The sequence below is a fragment of the Rhineura floridana genome, chromosome 1, assembly GCF_030035675.1.
Source record: "Rhineura floridana isolate rRhiFlo1 chromosome 1, rRhiFlo1.hap2, whole genome shotgun sequence".
NCBI lineage: Eukaryota > Metazoa > Chordata > Lepidosauria > Squamata > Rhineuridae > Rhineura > Rhineura floridana.
The window spans coordinates 85,601,176-85,619,946 of NC_084480.1; the positions used below are offsets into that span (position 1 = coordinate 85,601,176).

General features: G+C 44.0%; 1 protein-coding gene across 1 annotated transcript in view; it reads right to left on the reverse strand.

The window, feature by feature from the left end:
• Positions 1-18,771, reverse strand: part of FBN2 (fibrillin 2) — a 419,303-nt gene that overhangs the window by 240,172 nt on the left and 160,360 nt on the right. The window contains exons 17-19 of the mRNA XM_061625313.1: positions 18,648-18,701; positions 12,893-13,018; positions 11,467-11,592 (exon numbers count right to left, since the gene is read on the reverse strand). Coding sequence (XP_061481297.1) covers positions 11,467-11,592; positions 12,893-13,018; positions 18,648-18,701 — 306 coding nt within the window. The remainder of the gene's footprint in view (positions 1-11,466; positions 11,593-12,892; positions 13,019-18,647; positions 18,702-18,771) is intronic.

An 18,771-nucleotide genomic window follows, 5' to 3' on the forward strand; every position in this document is an offset into this window, starting at 1 on the left:
TTACAGTGTACCATTTGTAATTCAGTAATATGAGAGCATTAGTTAGGGGTCTGAGTACTTTTGCGAGGCACTGCAATTACTTGCATTCTCAGCATGCTTTTTTTTTTTACTTTGTCCTTGAACATTTCATGAACCTGGTAAATTGAGAAGTAATTCCAAGCGCATTAGGACAGAAGCACTCTGTAGCATTATTTAAAATAAAGAATACTTGATGACAAATTTATTTTCTGTTTTATTCAAACTGGTCCAGCATAACATCTAATACTTTTATATAATCAATAAAGTATTTGCATCTACTTTTGTTTAAAAGTGGACTGTTGTCTTTTGTAATAAAAGTTTGAAAGAAATGTAAAGATTACATCCTGCCCTGCAACATTAACAGGTTTAAATTCAATCTCTTTTTTATAATCTTAATTTTGGCACTGAAAAACTTGGCCTAGCTATATTTTGACCTTTTGTAAAAGTAACATATTTAGTTTGTTTAGTTATTTCTTCAGAGTCAAAGTCAAAATTGGAGATGTCCCTTGTGATTACATTTCAGTGATTTATGCTTAGTTTTTTTTGTTCTGGATTCATGTTCAACTGTGTGAACATGTTTATAGCCAGAGCTGTGCTTTGAAGCTAAATATCAAGATGAACAAATACAGTTAGCATCTCCCTCTTGTATTATTTCAGCCTTCAGCCTACAATAAAACTCCCCATGACAGTGCAGCATAAAACACACTCTCAACCATTTGAGTGCCTATAAAAACATGTAGTGCAATCTTTTACATGTTTACTCAGAAGTAGGTCCTACTATGTTCATTAGGGATTATTTCCAGGTAAGTGTGCATAGGATTGCAGCCTTAAGCTCTAGTCTCAAGCAGCCTTGTTGCGCTTTGATTGCGCTTTTCAAGGTAAGTGATTTTAGAATTGTAGTCTGTTTTTAAAAGTTAGAGCTCAGGGTTGAAGAATAACATTTGAACAGAACTATGAGGCAGCATGGTATAGTTCCCATTGCATTAACGTAATGGCATTGGGGTGGGGGAAATGTCTGTGTTGAACGCTTTTGTCACATCATTATACAATTTAAACACTTGCACCATGATTTTTAAAAGGCTTACATCAGACTACTTAGTAAATGTTCATGGAATTAAACCTGCATTTACTCTGGCAAAAATTAAGAATGTACAGAATGAATTTACACTAGCTAAACTCACATCTAATTGAGTTAAGTTAAGCAATTAGTTTCCTAAAAAGGGCATTTTAAATTCATCATAAAATCACACCTAAAAAGAAATATTCCATAATTAGTCAATTCAAATGCAAATCGTGGCTGATTTTATATTTGAATGTACTTGCTTGTTTATAAAAAAGGATAAGCTACTCAGATGCCCAGGACAATTCAAGAGATATTCTGTGATTCTCTGGGAAGAGAACTTTGGTTCTTATCTGAAATAAATTTCTCCTAGATGATAATCCATCAGGAGCGTTGTGACTGCCATCTACCTTCAAAGTCAGGAAATGCAAGCAGATTTTAGGAAGGTGATCACTGTACGAGTTAGCTCCAGTCCATTTCATGACAAGTCTAGAAGGGCATAGCACAGGAACCCATGCACACAAACACATATAGAAAAGAGAGGCAAAAGATAGCAAAACAGCAATAACCCGAACCTACTTCCTGTAACTACACTTGAGCAAATTAAAACCAATAAGGACACAGCAGCAATAGAAACAAGCAACCAATATAGGCAAGAGAGTCGGCCCAACACAGAAGGTACGGAGCAGGTCCTGATGGACTATCATCCAGGAAAAAATTCTTTCAAGTAAGAATCAATGTTCTCCCTGGATGATAATCCATCAAGTGGGATGTATGAAAGCAGTAAAAAAATAGGGAGGGCCAAGGAGGGAGGGTTGTCTAGGAAGGCATATGCCTCCCATATGTGTAAGATAATTCAGTTCTTTGGAAAATGGAAATATGTTTTGCAAGAGACAAAGTATTTAACTCAGACACATGTCTAGCAGAAGTAATCACCACTAAGAACAGAACTTTAAATAACAGGATCGAGAGGCACCAAATATAGTGGTTCAAAGGGAAGACTTTGGAGGGCTACCAGGACCTTGTGCAGACACCATGAAGGAAGACTACCACACAGGAACTGCTTCACCAGGGGGCACGATGAGACTCGTAGGAATGGGGAGACAAAAACAAAGGAGATAGCAAAGACTTGCCAAGAAAATGTATTCACCCTGAGACTGATATGAAGACCATCTGGAAGGAAGCTGAGGACATGAACTAGCTTTAGATGGGTACAGCTGCTTTCTAGGACACCAATGCATGAAGCTCTTCCACATGAACCAATAAATATGCACCATGGAGAGACGCTGTGAGACCATGTTAGAGTTAACCATCTTAGCCAAAAAAAAAAAGATTTCTTCAAATAGCACTACTCAAGCACCGGACTTTCAGCTTCAGCCAGCCAGGGTATGGCTGCCACACTAATCCCTTGGACACAGGCCCACAGAAATTGGCAGTATGCAGGGTTTGGTCCTGGAGAAGTGGAGAAGTTCAGAGAACCAGGGACAGTACATCCATAAGAGGGCTATCAGAATCAGGTCTGATTATTCCTCCTAAAGCTTCCTTGGGGTCCTGGCAAGAAGAGTAGTAGAAAGGAATGTATAGGAAAGACTCCGGGAATCCACCAACTCTACCAAATTTGTCTCACAGTGAGACAAGAAGCACAGTACCTGTTGGTTGCTGGGAGAGGTCTGAATCAAGGTTGGATCTTGGTGAAGACCCTCAGATGCAGCATCCAGTCCCTCAGAGACACTTGTTGATGACAGAGCCACCCTACTATGGTGTTCAGCTTGCTGCTCAGGTGTTCCACCAGCACAGAGAACAGATGAACCTTAGCCCAATTAAAGAACAGCACAGGTTCATCCTGGAAACTCTGCATGCACTGCTACCACCCTGCAGATTGATATGGACCTTCACAGTGGTACTGTGCAGAGGGGTATAGGCGAAATCTCTGGGTGAAGTGCTGAATGGTCAATCTATCTGCCATGAGCTCTACCAATTTGATGCTGTGGCGAGCCTCTACAGTCTACCATTGGACTTGGGCATATGCTGAGTCGCAATGCCCCTCACCAGCTCTGGAGATTTGGATCTGTTGCAAACAACATTCTCTGTGGGCCTCTGAAGGGGATCCCCTTCTTCAAATTGAAGGCTGAAGTCCACCAAAAGAAGGACTTCCAGACACACAGTGGCACAGCAATCATGCAATGTCTGCTACTTATAATGTCCTGCTGGTAAGGCTGCATTACAAGGCCTGTGAATCACAGCAGGTTTAAGGGGTAATCTGAATTGATGAAATGAACAACCTCAGAACCTTGGCTAAAATAATGACAACATCCGCTGAGGCCATTGTCATAAGGGTGGAGGCAATGTCTCTGACTGTGGATAGCCTCTCTGAAGACAGGAAGATTGTTGCACTGAAAGTGTCTAAGACTGCTCCCAGATGTTAAAGGCACTGGGTTGGAGAATGATGACTCTTAAGCTTGGTGAAGACAAAGTTGTGGTTTGCAAGAGATGTCAGAGTCCTTTGAATGTCCTGTTCAGCTTGACAGGTGCTCTTTGACTGAATTAGGTAGTCCACGTAGGGATATATATTGGCAGATGGGCTACCAGGATAACAATAAATTTTGTAAATACCCTTGGAGCAGAGGAGAGGCTGAATGGCATGGCCTCATATTGGTAATAGAAAGGGTTGTAGACAAAACAAAGGTACTTTCTGTGTATAGGGTGAATGGGCACATGAAGGTAAGCCTTCTTTAAGTCTATCGAAGTGAGGAAATCCAGAGGGTGCAGGGCTTCTCTGATGGAAAAGAGGGACTCCATTTAAAATTTTCTTTAATACTCAAATTGACTGATGAACTTAAAGTCCAAGGTGGCTCTTCAGGATGTGTTACATTTGGGCAGGATGAAAAAGATGGAGTAGACGTCTGAGAAGCACTCTGTGGACTCCTCCTCCTGAATAGCCTGAATCTGTAGACAGTGCCATATATGCCCCATCACGATTTTGCATTTCTTGAGACAGCAGGACACTGGAAATAGAGCAAACTGGAGGGAGGAGGAGTCTGAAGTTCTAACTTGTAGTCAAATTTGATGGATTCCTGTACCCAGAGATTGGAATCAGATATTACCAAGCTGTTGAGAACATCATAAAGCTGCCCCTCACATTGGGACTAGATGTGTCAGTACCAGCGCTGCTGTTGTCTGCCATCCTTCGGTCCTGAAGAGGAGCAGGAAAACTTCCCACTTGAAGGCTGCTGAGAAACGTGCCCAGTTCTCTCAGTTTCTCCTCACAGGGCTTTGTTTCCAGTCCCATTTATCCTTGTTGCCCTCTTCTGAACCTGTTCCAGATTGTCAGCATCCTTCTTAAAGTACAATGTTCAGAACTGGACACAGCACTCAAAATGAGACCTGACTAGTGCAGAATAGAGGGAAACTGGTACGTCACATGATTTGGAAACTATACTGCTGTTAATGAAGCCTAAAATAGCATTTGCCTTTTTTGTAGCTACATTGCACTGTTGGCTCATATTCAGCTTGTAATCCACAACTATTCCAAGATCCTTCTTGCATGTAGAATTGCTGAGCCAAGTATCCCCCATCTTATAACTGTGCATTTGGTTTCTTTTTCCTATATGTAGAACTCTGCACTTATTCCTGTTAAACTTCATTCTGCTTTTTTCAGCCCAATGCTGTAGCCTATCAAGAACCCTTTGAATTTTGTTTCTGTCCTGCAGGGTATTAGCTATCCCTCCCAATTTTGTATCATCTGCAAATCAGATAAGAATTCCCTGCACCTTCTCATCCAAGTCATTAAAAAAATGTTGAAGAGCACTGGGCTCAGGAGGTACCCTGCTCATTACCTCCCCCCAGTTTGAGAAGGAACCATTGATACACATTCTTTGAGTATGATTCTGTAGCCAACTGTGGATCCACCTGATAGTGGTTCCATCCAGCCCACATTTAGGTGGCTTGCTAATCAATTTATCATGGGGCACTTTGTCAGAAACTTCACTGAAGTCAAGACATATTATGTCCACAGCATTCTCACAGTCTACCAGGGAGGTTACCCAATCAAAAAATTGCAGGATTTGTCTGGCAGGATTTATTCTTAATAAATCTATGTTGGCTTCTAGTAATCACTGCATTGTTTTCAAGATGCTTACAGTTTGATGGTTTTATAATCTGCTCCAGAATTTTCTCAGGGATTGATGTCAGGCTAACTGGGTCCATAGTTCCCAGGTTCTTCCTTTTTGACGATAGGGACATTAGCCCTCCTCCAGTCATCCAGCATTTCACCCATCCTCCATGATTTCACAATAGACAGTGGAGAGTTCTTCAGCCAGTTGAACTCATTCAAAGTGATTTCATATTCCTTGACCATTTGTCTATCTATCTCAAGCTGCAATCCTGCCCCTTCAACTTCATGTTTGCCAGGAGGACCATAGACCCTCTTTGGAAGAATCATAGAATCATAGAGTTGGAAGGGGCCCTGTAGGCCATCGAGTCCAACCCCCTGCTCACAGCAGGAAATCCACAGCTAGAGCATCTCCCGCAGATAGCTGTCCAGCCTCTGCTTGAAGACATCCAGCGAAGGGGATCCCACCACCTCCCTAAGCAGTTGGCTCCATTGCCGAACTGCCCTTCTGTCAACTTCTGTCAAGAAGTTCCTTCTAATGTTCAATCTGAATCTACGCTCCTGCAACTTAAAAACATTAGACCTAGTCCTACCCTCTGGGGCAGCAGTGAACAAATCTGTACCCTCCTCTATGTGACAGCCCTTCAGGTACTTAAAGAGTGTAATCATGTCGCCCCTCAGCCTTCTCTTCACCAGACTGAACATGCCAAGTTCCTTCAAATGAGACATTTGTGCTGTAGGGCAGACAGCCATTGTCCAAGGGAGGAAGTGGGAGCAGCAGTTCTAAGGCAAGACTCCAATGAGCCTTGATCTGGGTCAGCAAGTCAGGGGTCAGACTAAGCCATCTGTGTGGGATGCATATGGTGCAGAGGCTAGAACTGAGAGGGGGAGGGGGAAGTCCCAAAGACCCTGGTAGGGAAGAACAGACTGAGTAATGGGCTGAGAAGTGTCTGGGAAGCCTTGAAAGTCCAAGGACACCTGAGGTGAGTCAAAGAGATGAACCATTTCTGGTCTCACCCCACTATTGTCTTCTGATAAAAATTCCTCAGAATGCCTCCTGTTACTGTCTGGGCACGGAAGGGTTCTTGTGGTGCCAGAGGTCTCTCCATCATCACTCCCAATAATGGGAGCGGCTCTGCTGCCACTGTCATTTTGGCACACTTGCTGGTCTTGGAGGAAGACACTTTAGGGATGGCTTTGGTGGGCTTCACCTTTTTAGCACCTTTTTCAGAGCTGTATTCTGTTCTGCCAGGACCACTGACATTGGGGGGCAATGGCTTCTGGTTAATGGATGCTGTGCTGCCAGAGCCTAAAGTTCCAGCCATGGCTACACAGCCCAAGACAGGTACAGTATTCAAGCCACCATTTTGTCAAGTCATACATACACAGGGTCAGCAGAAATATTTTCCTGCTCTCAAGCCCAAACCATGGCACAAAGCTGCAGGCTCTAATTCAGCCCGAAGTACAAATAAACCCACCCCTGCTGTAGTCTGAGCAGAGGGAGGGGGATAGAGAAAAATGGAGTGGAAAGACAAAGGGTTTTTAAAATGGCTTGGAGACACAGGGTAAAAAAACACGAAGGGAATAAGCAGACCTAGGGACATGAGACAAACCCAAGGGAAAGGGGTGAGAAGAGGGAAAAAACACCAAGGAACACAGAAGGAGATCCCCCACCACCATGGCTGAGAGAGGGATGGGGGAACCACGGCTGAACTGACAGAAAAAACTATACAAACACACAAAGAAGGGACACCGATTGCAAAAGAAAACCTCACCAAGACAGAGGAGACACAGATGTATGAGAAGGATCAAGGACAAGCAAGGAAATAATGAAGTGCAGAGAAAAGGGAAAACCACAACCATGCAGATGGAAGGCAGGAAATGGACTGGAGCTAACTTGTACAGTGCAGTGACCTACTTCCTCAATTCTGCTTGCATTTCCTGCCTTGGACAGTAGATGGCAGTCACAACTCACCTGATGAACTATCATCTAGGAAGAATTATGTGGCAATAAAAATTGTCCTCTTACAGTGCAATACAAACCCAACATCTGCCAGAATGAACAAGTTTGGAACAGGTGGATTGTCGTCTATTCCAGCTCAGCCAGGGATCAGCCTGGGCTATGTTGATGTAACTCACTTATTTTTGCTCAGCTGGGGCTACAGTGCTGTAATTCCCTCAACCTGGCTGAGCCAGAGCTATGTGACTCAGCCAGAGGAACTTAAGCCAGCAGAACACACCCCAAGGTAAGTCCCCAAAAAGAGGTAAGGGGGTATGGTGGGACAGAGTATGGAGAGACTTATACCTATTCCACATCTTTCAGTTCAGTCACATGACCTGGCAATCCAATGGAACTTTCAAAAACAAAAAGGGTGGTGTAAGTCACACTCTATTGTAAAGGCTTGTTTTACCTCTGCTACATTTGGCTCAGGGGGTTGGAATAGGGGTGACTTATACAGGCTTAACTGAATAGGATTGCTCTGTTAATATAATTTATAACAATCAAAAAGAATTCCTCAGAGTTTCCTGGAGGGCAGCCTAACTCTTGCGATGACACCTCCCTCTGGTTGTGTAGGTAGGGTCCACTTCTGAAGGACTCACCCAGGGGGAGGTGCCATCCCCGCTCTTCAGGCTGGCCCTGCCTTTCGCTGAGGACGATCGAGTCTGACGGAGCTCCTTAAGGGCTCAGTCACTTCTGTGTCTTTTTCACCCTTTTTTCTTTTTCTTTCCTTCTTTCCTTTTTATTCTTCTTTGTGATTTTCTCCTCTCCCCTCTCCTCCCCCACCCTCTCGGATTCTTAGTCAGGGCAGGGCCAGGAGCCACTAGAAGGCCACTTTGGTGGCATGGTAAGGGAGGACAGGAAAGGCTTGTGCCTTGCAAGGTGCAATGGTGCTACCGCAGCAGACAGACATGATGGCAGACAGAGATCTGGGCTGCACCCACTCAGTTTAGGAGAGGTGTGACCACATTTCTTGATGGGCGGTGGCAGCAGCAGAGAGGGCCATGCATCAGTTCCCACCGAAACCTTGAATGGGGAAACCTGTCTTTGTAGAGTGGCCAGAGACTTCAGCCTGCTTCGGTTCCCACCCACCCACACCCTAGGATCGATAGGGACCACAACAGGCCAGCAGGTTTTTTGGTTCCCAGGTCACCTGATTGTCAGAACACCAGATAACCTCTGCAGTCAGTGACCAGGAAGAGGGTCACACTTCCAACCACTCTTCCCAGTCAGAGGCAGTCACAGAGGTGCGGGAAAACCGCATGGAGAGGGTAAGTGAAAGCAGTTTCCCTGCATCTGCCCTTCCAGGGGAGGAGGAATTCCCCAGGTTCCTCAAATGTATCAAGGGCATTGTGGTTAGGGAGATGCAGGGAGCAAAGGCCTCTGCTGGCCCTTCCAGGACATCAGTCACCCCCAGCTCCCTTAAAGGATTAGCAACCGGAACTGGGGCTGGCAAAAGTAAAGGGGGGGGGGAGAGAAAGCATGCAGGCAAGACTCCCCATAAGAAACACATGTGCACACTCAGGATGCAGAAGTTGTAACTGCTTCTTCTTCCAAAGGAGCCAAGACAGCTTTTCCTGAAGACCAATGCAGGACAGCTCCTCTTTCCATCCCTGACTCTTTTCAGGACCTGCAGAAGGCAGAGTGGTCCACTCCCAACAAGTATAAGCCAACCCACAAACTGGTCAATAGGCACTATTATTTCCCTCAGCGTATGATGGAACAACTAAAGACTCCCGCAGTGGATCTGGCAGTAGATCCAGAAGGGGAGGGGCCCCCTAGAGATGACTGTGATAAGTGTGTGGAGACGGTACTGCCTAGGGACTTTGAGGTGGAGGCTGCAGCCTTTAGGGCTTCTGTGGCAACCTCAGTCATGGCTCACGCTAGTATGCTATGGATCTCGCCAGTAGAGATTATGTTCCGAAGCAAGTGAAGGACAGTCTAACAAAGTTCACCATCACAGCTGCTTTCCAGGCGGACACAGGATGAGATGCCATGCAGTTTAACACTAGAGCAATGGCAGCTAGCACAGTTGCACATCGCAACATCTGGCTGCACAGTTGGGAAGATGATCCGGGTTCCCAGAATCACTTAGCCAGCTACCCCTTCAGTGGGAACAAGCTGCTTGGAGAACCACTGGAGAAGGTCCTGGTTGAGATGCGCAACAAGCAAAAGATGCTTCTGGGTGCAAAGAAGGATGAATGTACGCAGCATCAGAGGCAGTCCTTTCGATCCTCCACGGCCTACCAAAGGCACAGCTCTCTGGGGGGCTACAAGCCCAATTGGAACGGGTCTGACAAGTCAGGGTGATCTTCCTCCTCATGGACAAAACCCTCGTCTTCCTACTCTACCAACTCCAAATTCCAGAAGGGACCGAAGAAAGGTAAATGGGCATGACACCAGAACCCCAGCTACTCTGGGCAGACTCAGACGCTTCGCACATGAATGGACAACAAGAGGGTCCTCAGAACTGGTTCCTCAGGCTACTCCTTGGAGTTTTCCAGACAGCTAAGAGAGAAATTTATATCTACTCCTCAGTCAAGAAACTAGACAAACATTGGGCATTCTGAAAGCCCATCAGACATCTTTTGGCCATCCGAGTGGTGGAACCTGTTCTAGTCAGGGACCGGAAGCAAGGGGTATACTCAATTTTCTTTCTGGTTCGTAAGAAAAATGGAGACATCTGGGCCATACTTGACCTCAAGTGGCTGAACAGGAGGGTAGCCTACAAACACTTCAAGATGGAGAAAAGATGAAAATTGATTTCGGAGGCCATTGCACAAGACTACTTGATGGCTTCCATAGACCTGTCAGAAGCCTATCTCCACATTCTGATCAACAGGAGACACAGGAAGTTTCTTCAGTTTTGCTATGGGTGTTGACATTACCAATACAGGGCACTTCCCTTCAGGCTCATCTCTGCCCCCGGGGTCTTTACCAAGGTTCTGGTGGCTTTGGTTGCTTCCCTCAGGACTCTGAGGGTGCAGGTCCACCTGTACCTTGATGACATTCTTGTAAGTGTGCAGGATGGATGTGGAGACTACCTTATCATTTCTGCAAAGCAATGGGTTTGTTGTGAACCTGGAAAAGAGTGCTCTAGATCCCAAGCAGGATATTACACACCTGGGAGTGCAGATAAATTCACAGCAGCTACGAATGCGACTTATGCAGGAGTGGGTGGACAAAATTCATGTCTTGATAAAAAGGTGAAGAATTCAGAAGCCATGGATCTGATGGAACTAGCCAATCATCAGGGAATGCTTGTCTCTCATCTGGATCTGGTGGACTGGGCATGTTTCTACTCGTGCTCACTTCTTCAATTATGCTCCCCTTTCAGGACCAAATAGTGCAGTCAAGCAACCAGAGCATGCTAATTTCATTGAAACTGTGGAAATCCCTGAGGTTGTGGTTGTCACCACAGAGGTTGATGGAAGGGGTGAGCCTAGAGGTTCCGGTCAAGAGGGTCATTACCTTGGATGCCAGCATGTATGGTTCGGGAGCTCATCTGGACTCTCATTATGGTCTTTCAGCAAAGCCCAGCGCAGTATCAACTGCATCAACTGGTTGGAGCTGAGGGCAGTGAGACTGGTGCTATTGGACTTCTTGCCTTACATAGAGTGGTGCCATGTCCTAGTGAGATTGACAATGTTTCACCATGCCTGGTTTAGTGGCTTCTTCCAGCGCCCTACATGTGGGGAGGGACTTATGGCTTCCTGGGGATTTCCTGGCCTTTTCCTACCTGATGATGCTAACAACTGTTCTTGTTTCTATTTGCTTGCTTGTTTATTATCTTGAATGTTTTTCAATCCTCTCTAAAGTTCTATGGACCCTGTCAAGGTGGCAGATCAGTTGGATCTAGTTCTTCTGCTATGCCAGTGGAGTCTTTGTGGGGTTGAGGGGTCGTCCTTGCTCCGCTATCCAGTTTGGATAAAGGGGATGGCACCTCTCCCTGGGTCAGTCCTTCAGAAGTGGACCCTACCTACACAGCCAGAGGGAGGTGTCATCCCAAGGGTTAGGATTGCCCTCCAGGAACCCGCGGGAATAGAAATTCACCGTAAGAATTTCCATTTTTTTTAGCCTATTTCACCAGTTTCCAAGCTTAGAAATAATGTAAAACAGAAACTTTTTTTAAAAAAGAAATGCAGCTTTGGTACCCTACATTAGGTAAGAATGCAGAATGTGGTAGGCTACAACCAAGACATATCTTTAAATTATTAATTAGTTTGAGATAAATAGTAAACAGAACTATATCCACATTTTATACAGCAGAGTTCTTACCTTCACATGTGTCAGTTTCACTGTTGAATATATATCCCTTTGGACATGTGCAGCTGTAGCTTCCAGGTGTATTTCGACACAAGCCATTGTCACATAGTAATCTGTTCACTAAACATTCATCGATGTCTGGAAAAGAAACATTAATCCTATTGATTAGTATGTACGCCATGAAATGGTGCTGCCTTTCATACTCATTATAGCTTTTAAAAAGCTTCTGCAGAGTCTTTTAAGCAGGGTGGTGTGAATTGCCATATTTTTATGAGGTTTCTCAGTTTTAAACTCATTAGATAATGGAGGTCTTTGCATAATGTAGTTTTTTCAGTCACCAATTCTCTGCTTTTAAATTCGCTTATACGTAAAATGATGAAAAGGTAGGGTGCAATTAGAAGATAACCACCTAGATGTTTACATTCAAAGGATGTGACACATTTCCATTGTATTTCAGTGAATAACTAAACTTTACTGTCACAAATCTGTTTGGAAAACGTAAACTACATATAGCACTTGAAATAGTTATACATTTTGAAGATTTTAAAGATACATGGGACTGGATCCAAAGAACTGTGAGCAGAGGAAAAATTACCATTAGTGCTATTCCACAAATGTTTCTATAAGCACTAGAAACTTTCTATAAGCACTAGCAACTACTACACTAGCTTCCCGGCAGGTGGGTGGCTGTTGCTTGCTCGGAGGTAGAGGGGCAAGACAGTGGAGAAGTTGGCATGGTGAAAATGCATTGGCAGGAATGATGGACTGGTAGTGCCAGTGCTTTTGCATTGTGCCAACTTCCCTGCCACCTTGCCCCTCCCCCTCCTGGTAAGCAACAGAGACCCATCTGCTGGAAAGCTAGCATAGTGATTCCACCCAATCCAGTGAGCCACTTCTGAGCACTAGTGGAAGAGGTCGTCCAGATCTATAATATGTAGATTCTATAGAAATTAGCGTGCTTCTTTTTGCGCAAGAGTTTGTGCAAGCAAAATGACATCTTTTTATTTAATTTCACTTTTCTCACACAACGCTGTAGTGAAAGATGTAAACAGTTCTTCAGTTAGCAGAACAGAACACTGGGCACATACAGAGGCATCCAACACTGGGTTGTCTCTCCCTATTACCCAGGAAAGGCAGAGATTACATAACCTAGCATTTAACTACTAGCTCTGCTGCTGTTGGACTCTTCCCCATTCTGTCCCACAGCCAAATATGCAAGTCCAAAACTTGAGGTGAATTTTTTTTGGAAAATTTAGGCAAAGAAACAGAGGCAAATGGATATAGTTAATAATGGAAATAGTTACTCAATGATAAATTAGTTGCAAACTGTGGCCATGTCAAAACAAAAAAAAGTATTATTTCTGTATATATTCAAGATCATAGGCAGCCATAGCAGAAATTAGTCTGTCTCAATATGAATACAGTTAAAGTAACATACCAACACAATTTCTTCCTGAAATATCTGATTCATATCCACTGTTACAATTACAACGATAGTTACCACGTAAGTTTTCACAAACCCCATTGGAGCAAATGTCAGGATCTAAAGCACACTCATTAATATCTGCAATAATAAAATAACTGATTATTAATGTAGGTAGATCACAGTGTGAATACCACTGAATATATTAACTTATCACAGATGATGGAAAAGCAAGACTATTTAATAAGCTAAAGTTGGATAAAAGGTTAATCAGGATTTCAACCCATACATCAGCAGACAACACAGAACATCTTAATAATCTGTTGTCACTGACATTTCTCACATACATATACATACCAAAACAGTTATCCTTTTTTTCAATAATAACCTGTTTTTTTAAATCAATAAAACAAATCATTTTGTCACAAAACTCCACAGGCTATAAAAAGTGCAATCTCTTTACTCAGAAGCAAGTTCCACCAAGTTAGAATAAGAGTTATTCTCTGCTTGTGGCACAAAGACTGAGGCAAGTAACTGAGACAGACTGAATGCTGAGACACAGAGATCTGTACAAGAGGAAGAGACTGCAGAAGTTTGGAGGGGAGGACTTTGCAACAAGTCCCCTCCACAACTCCTAATAGTTCTCACCACCAACCTGGACTGTACGGGGTTGGGGAACCTTTTCCAGCCAGCAGGACAGATCCTCAGGTTGCCCAACCCCTGTGGGCCATTTTGATATATAGTTGGTTCCAACCATGGGTGTACCACCTGCCATCACCATGATGTCAGGGGACACATTTACCTTTGCCTGCGTAATTAGAAATCAAACCACATGGGCAAAGGCAGAGGGCTTTGCTAGCACCAACAATCAACTGAGCTGCATCTTTACCTGCCCCACAACTGATGTCATATATATGAAGGCTCCTGACAAGGTCCTGGTCTCACTATGGGTGGAAAGGGCTGTTGTCACAATTGTGCTCAAGTGCCCTCTCCTGTGTTGTGGAACCCATTTGGCTCTTGAGGATTCATGGAGCTTTGGGCAATGAAGCAATCAGGAAAACAGTTTGAGAGCAAGTAATGCAAGTCTCATAGAAAATGTGACTGACCATGGCTAAGATTACATTATTTTATCTTATTTATTATTTAATTTATATCCCACCCTTTCTTCCAGTAGGAGTCCAGGGCGGCAAACAAAAGCAGTAAAAACACTTTAAAACATCATAAAAACAGACCTTAAAATACATTAAAACAAAACAACTTCAAAAACATTCTTTAAAAAAGCTTTTAAAACATCTTAAATAAAAAGGATTTAAAAAACATATTGTTTAGAAAAAAATGTTTTAAAAAAACATATTAAAAGCAATTCCAACACAGATGCAGACTGGGATAGGTCTTAACTTAAAAGGCTTGTTGAAAGAGGAAAGTCTTCAACAGGCGCCAAAAAGATAAAAGAGACGACGCCTGTTTAATATTTAAGGGGAGGGAATTCTACAGGGTAGGTGCCACCACACCAAAGATCCGTCTCCTATGTTGAGCAGAACGAACCTCCTGATAAGATGGTATCTGCAGGAGGCCCTCACCTGCAGAGCAAAGTGATCAACTGGGTATATAAGGGGTAAGATCAGGTATCCTGGTCCCAAGCTGTATAGGGCTTTGTACACCACAACTAATAATAATAATAATAATAATAAATTATTTGTTAGTCGCCTATCTGTCCGACTTAACGGACACTCTAGGCGACTTACAGCAATACATTAAAATACACTGTACAATCAAAAACAATTATTCTAAAACATCAATTTATAAATCTTAAAACTAATCCCTCCCGAGGATCCCATAGGCCTGCCTGAATAGCCAGGTCTTTAAGGCTCGGCGAAAACCGGTCAGGGAGGAGGCATGTCGGAGATCAAAAGGGAGAGAATTCCAGAGGGTGGGGGCCGCAACCGAGAATGCCCTCTCTTTGGTCCGCACCAGCCTAGCTGTTTTGGCTGGTGGGACCGAGAGGAGGTCCTGTGTGGCTGATCTTGTCAGGCGGCATAATTGGTGATGCTGGAGGCGTTCCTTCAGATAAACTGGGCCAAAACCGTATAGGGTTTTAAAGGTCAGCACCAACACCTTGAATTGGGCCCGGTAGACAACTGGTAACCAGTGTAGATCTATTAACACCGGGGTAATATGATTCCGGCGGCGGCTGTGCTTGATCAAGCATGCCGCCGCATTTTGTACCAGCTGCAATTTCCGGACCGCTTTCAAGGGTAACCCCACATTAGAACCTTGAACTAGAACCTTGAACTTGGCCTGATAGCAAATGGTCAGCCAGTGCAATTCTTTCAGCAGCAGGGTGACATGTTGACGATACCCTGCACCAGTGAGCAGTCTCAATGCCACATTTTGCACCAGTTGCAACTTCCAGACCAACCTCAAGGGCAGCCTCACATAGAGCACATTACAGTAATCCAGCCTGGAGGTTACCAGTGCATGGACAACAATGATCAGGCTATCCCCAGTCCAGAAACAGCCGCAGCTGTCTTATCAGCTGAAGCTGGTAAAAGGCACTCCTAGCCATGGAGGTCACCTGGGCCTCTAGTGACAAATATGGATCCAGGAGCACCCCGAGACTACAAACCTGCTCTTCCAGAGGGAATATGACCCCATCCAAAGTAGGCAACTGACCAATTATCCAAACTCGGGAACCACCAACCCACAGTGCCTCCGTCTTGCTAGGATTCAGACTCAGTTTATTGGCCCTCATCCAGCCCACCACTGACTCCAGGCACCGGTCAAGGGCTTGCACAGCCTCTTCCAATTCAGATGTTACAGAGAAATAGAGCTGGGTATCGTCAGCATACTACTGACACCTCGTCCCAAATCTCCTGATGACCGCTCCCAAGGGCTTCCTATAGATGTTAAACAGCATGGGGGACAAGATGGTACCCTGAGGCACCCCACAGCACAACTGCCAGGGGGGCAAAAGACAATCATCCAATTCTATTCACTTAAAATGACTTGGGAGACAGGATCGGAGCCACTGTAAAACAGGGCCTCCAATACCCAGCTCACCAAGTTGGCCCAGAAAGATACCATGGTCAATGGTATCAAAAGCTGCTGAGAGATCAAGTAAGAATAACAGGGTCACACTCCCCCTGTCCTTCTCCCGATAAAGGTCATCCATCAGGGCGACTAAGGCCGATTCAGTCCCATAATCAGGCCTGAACCCAGACTGGGTTGGGTTAAGATAATCTGTTTCATCCAAGAGTACTTGCAATTGCTGCTCCACAACCCCGCTCCGCACTCGGGCTTTATTGAGGAAGTGCGGGAAAGGTTAAAGATGAATGGCAGCTAGGTGACACCTTTAGGCACTTTTGGAGGTGATAGGCGGTTCCAGAGGCCTGCAGCTCCAGGTTATACAGCTGAGGGCAGGATATGGGTCGCCTTTGGGGCCAACAGGGTCATCCACTTGGAGTTTCTGGGCACCGGGGAGCGGTGATGCAGGTTGGCTTCCCTACGCACAATTGGAGTGTGGTCGGGGCAAGGGCTTGACAGATTGGCACCCCCTTGCCCGGCAGGGGTTTGGGTCACCCCAATAGCTGCAAGCAGGCTTTGCCTGACTCATCAGGAGAATCCCGCACTTATGTTCCCCTCTGCAGGTTCATTATCATAACATGAATTTGGTTTAATAAAGTGGCCCATTATTTAACCCATCATATTGTGTCTGCGTCTTATTTCACCCCTGGGTTGCAACCCTCTCAATCACCTTCCCTAAGAAGGGGGTATTTGCAACCGGTCGGTAGTTGTCACAAACCAATGGGTCCAGGGTGGGCTTTTTCAGAAGAGGTCAGATCACCACCTCTTTCAAGGCGGCTGGAACCACTCCCTCCCGCAATGATGCATTTACCACACTCTGGATCCACTCAGTCAAACCCCCTCGGCAAGCTTTAATAAGCCAAGAAGGGCAAGGGTTGAGAGGACATGTTGCTGGCCACATCATCGCAAGCACCTTGTCTACATCATCAGGCCTCATCAACTGAAACCATTTCCAAGAAGTTGCAGCAGATGTTGCACTGGACACCTCATTGGGGACTACTGTAGATGTGGAGGGAGCATCAATACTGCTATGGAGGTGAGCAACTTTACCCTCAAAGTGCCTTGCAAACAATTATTGTGCCTGCTACATGGCAGCAACTGTGGCAAAGAAAGCTTACTTTTTCACCACCTTTGTGTCCCCAAATAGGCATCCAGCAGTTATTCCAGGTGGTGGATGTTGACCATTGAACTGTACTGTCACTGAGTTTATTTTTCCATCAAGTCTGAAAGTCTGGAAATCTGTAGCTAGAAGGAGTTATGTCTTTGCCCAGTCTGGGAACGGACAGCCAAGGCCGTTGCCATGGTAGCATCAAGAAAGACTGGGAGAGTTCTAGCAGCTATCTGTGTTGAGCTGAGTCTTCTGTGTCATGTCTTTGAACTGAGAACATCTCTCCTGGGGGGGGAGCAACTCTACATGCAATCTTAAAGCCTTAAGCCATAATGTCTTGTAGTAAAGACTCTTAACCTGATCTAATGCCTCTGTGATGTTTCTTGCTCAACTTAACTCCAATGTAACGTATGCTGTTTCACGCAACAACGCACACACATCAACAGTGGAAGGGTTGTTAAGTTCTGACCCTCATAAGGAGGGACTGGAGCCCTTGGAAGCCTGTTGTGATAAAGTTGCAAGGCTCTTTGAATGCAAAGATACTCAGTTCATCTTGACACTGCTGTAATATCAGTAATAACAGATCTAGAGGAGGTGTCCAGAACACCTTCAAGTCAGGTTAAGTGGGATCAGTTCCAGTTATTGCAATCTGAGGATGTGAACAAGGCTCTTGGAAGCGTCCAACCAATCACATTAATATTTGACTCTCATGGAAATATGCCAGATGCCGACACTTGTTGTTGTTTTGGCGTCAAGTTAAAATGTGTCTGTTTGCCCAGAAATGTATGGGATATTAACCTGCTGTATTTTGGTATTATCTTTTATTCTGGAAATCTGAATTTATATTTTTACCTGATCTTAACTGCTTGGTGTGGTTGTTTTAAATACTATAACCTGCCCTGAGATTGTTGGAAAAAGAATGAGATAAAAATCTTTTAAATAAATTATTTATTGAGATGCAAAACATTGCAGGAAAAAGGATGGATGTCTTTGAAGACAAGGTCTTCAATTCTGAGTTTTTTTCCTGGACATTTTTTTCCCTCAATAATGTTATTTGTTATTTAGTTTAATTTTTGTAAATTGTATTGCTTTCATTTATGTATTTTTATACTTGTGTTTATTTTTCTTTGTAAGCTGTCTTGAGGGCCTTTGGCGAAAGGCAGGGTAAAAATAAATTTATATTATTATTATTATTATTATTATTATTATTATTATTATAGGACTTCAATCTAAAATGGCTTGGAAATGGTGTGGACTGTATACACAATTTTAAGAAATGAACTTTGTGTTATTTTATTAAAATATTTTGTATGTGCTATTGCCAAGAGAATATGCATAAATACATTCCATGCTTCTAATGCAGCAAAAGGGAATTTGCCATTGGCTCCATAACCTAGCCTTTCCTCAGGGTCTACTTCACTTTTTAAAAATATGGTACCATACCTAAAACAACAATATGTGGTAGGTTGAGAAGCAAACTTTTTTTGTCAGTTTATCTGATTTCATACATAAGATTAATTCATTTTCCTTTGCTTTCCTTTTTATAGGTCACACCTATAAAGTGTTATGGAACATTACCTCTTCCATCAACAGTAATTCCCACACCACTGCTGCACAGACCATGGAACTCAGCTTCTCATGTGAAAATAAAAATGTAGAAACACAAAAGAAATAGAGGTTAACTTTTAATAAAATAACTGTT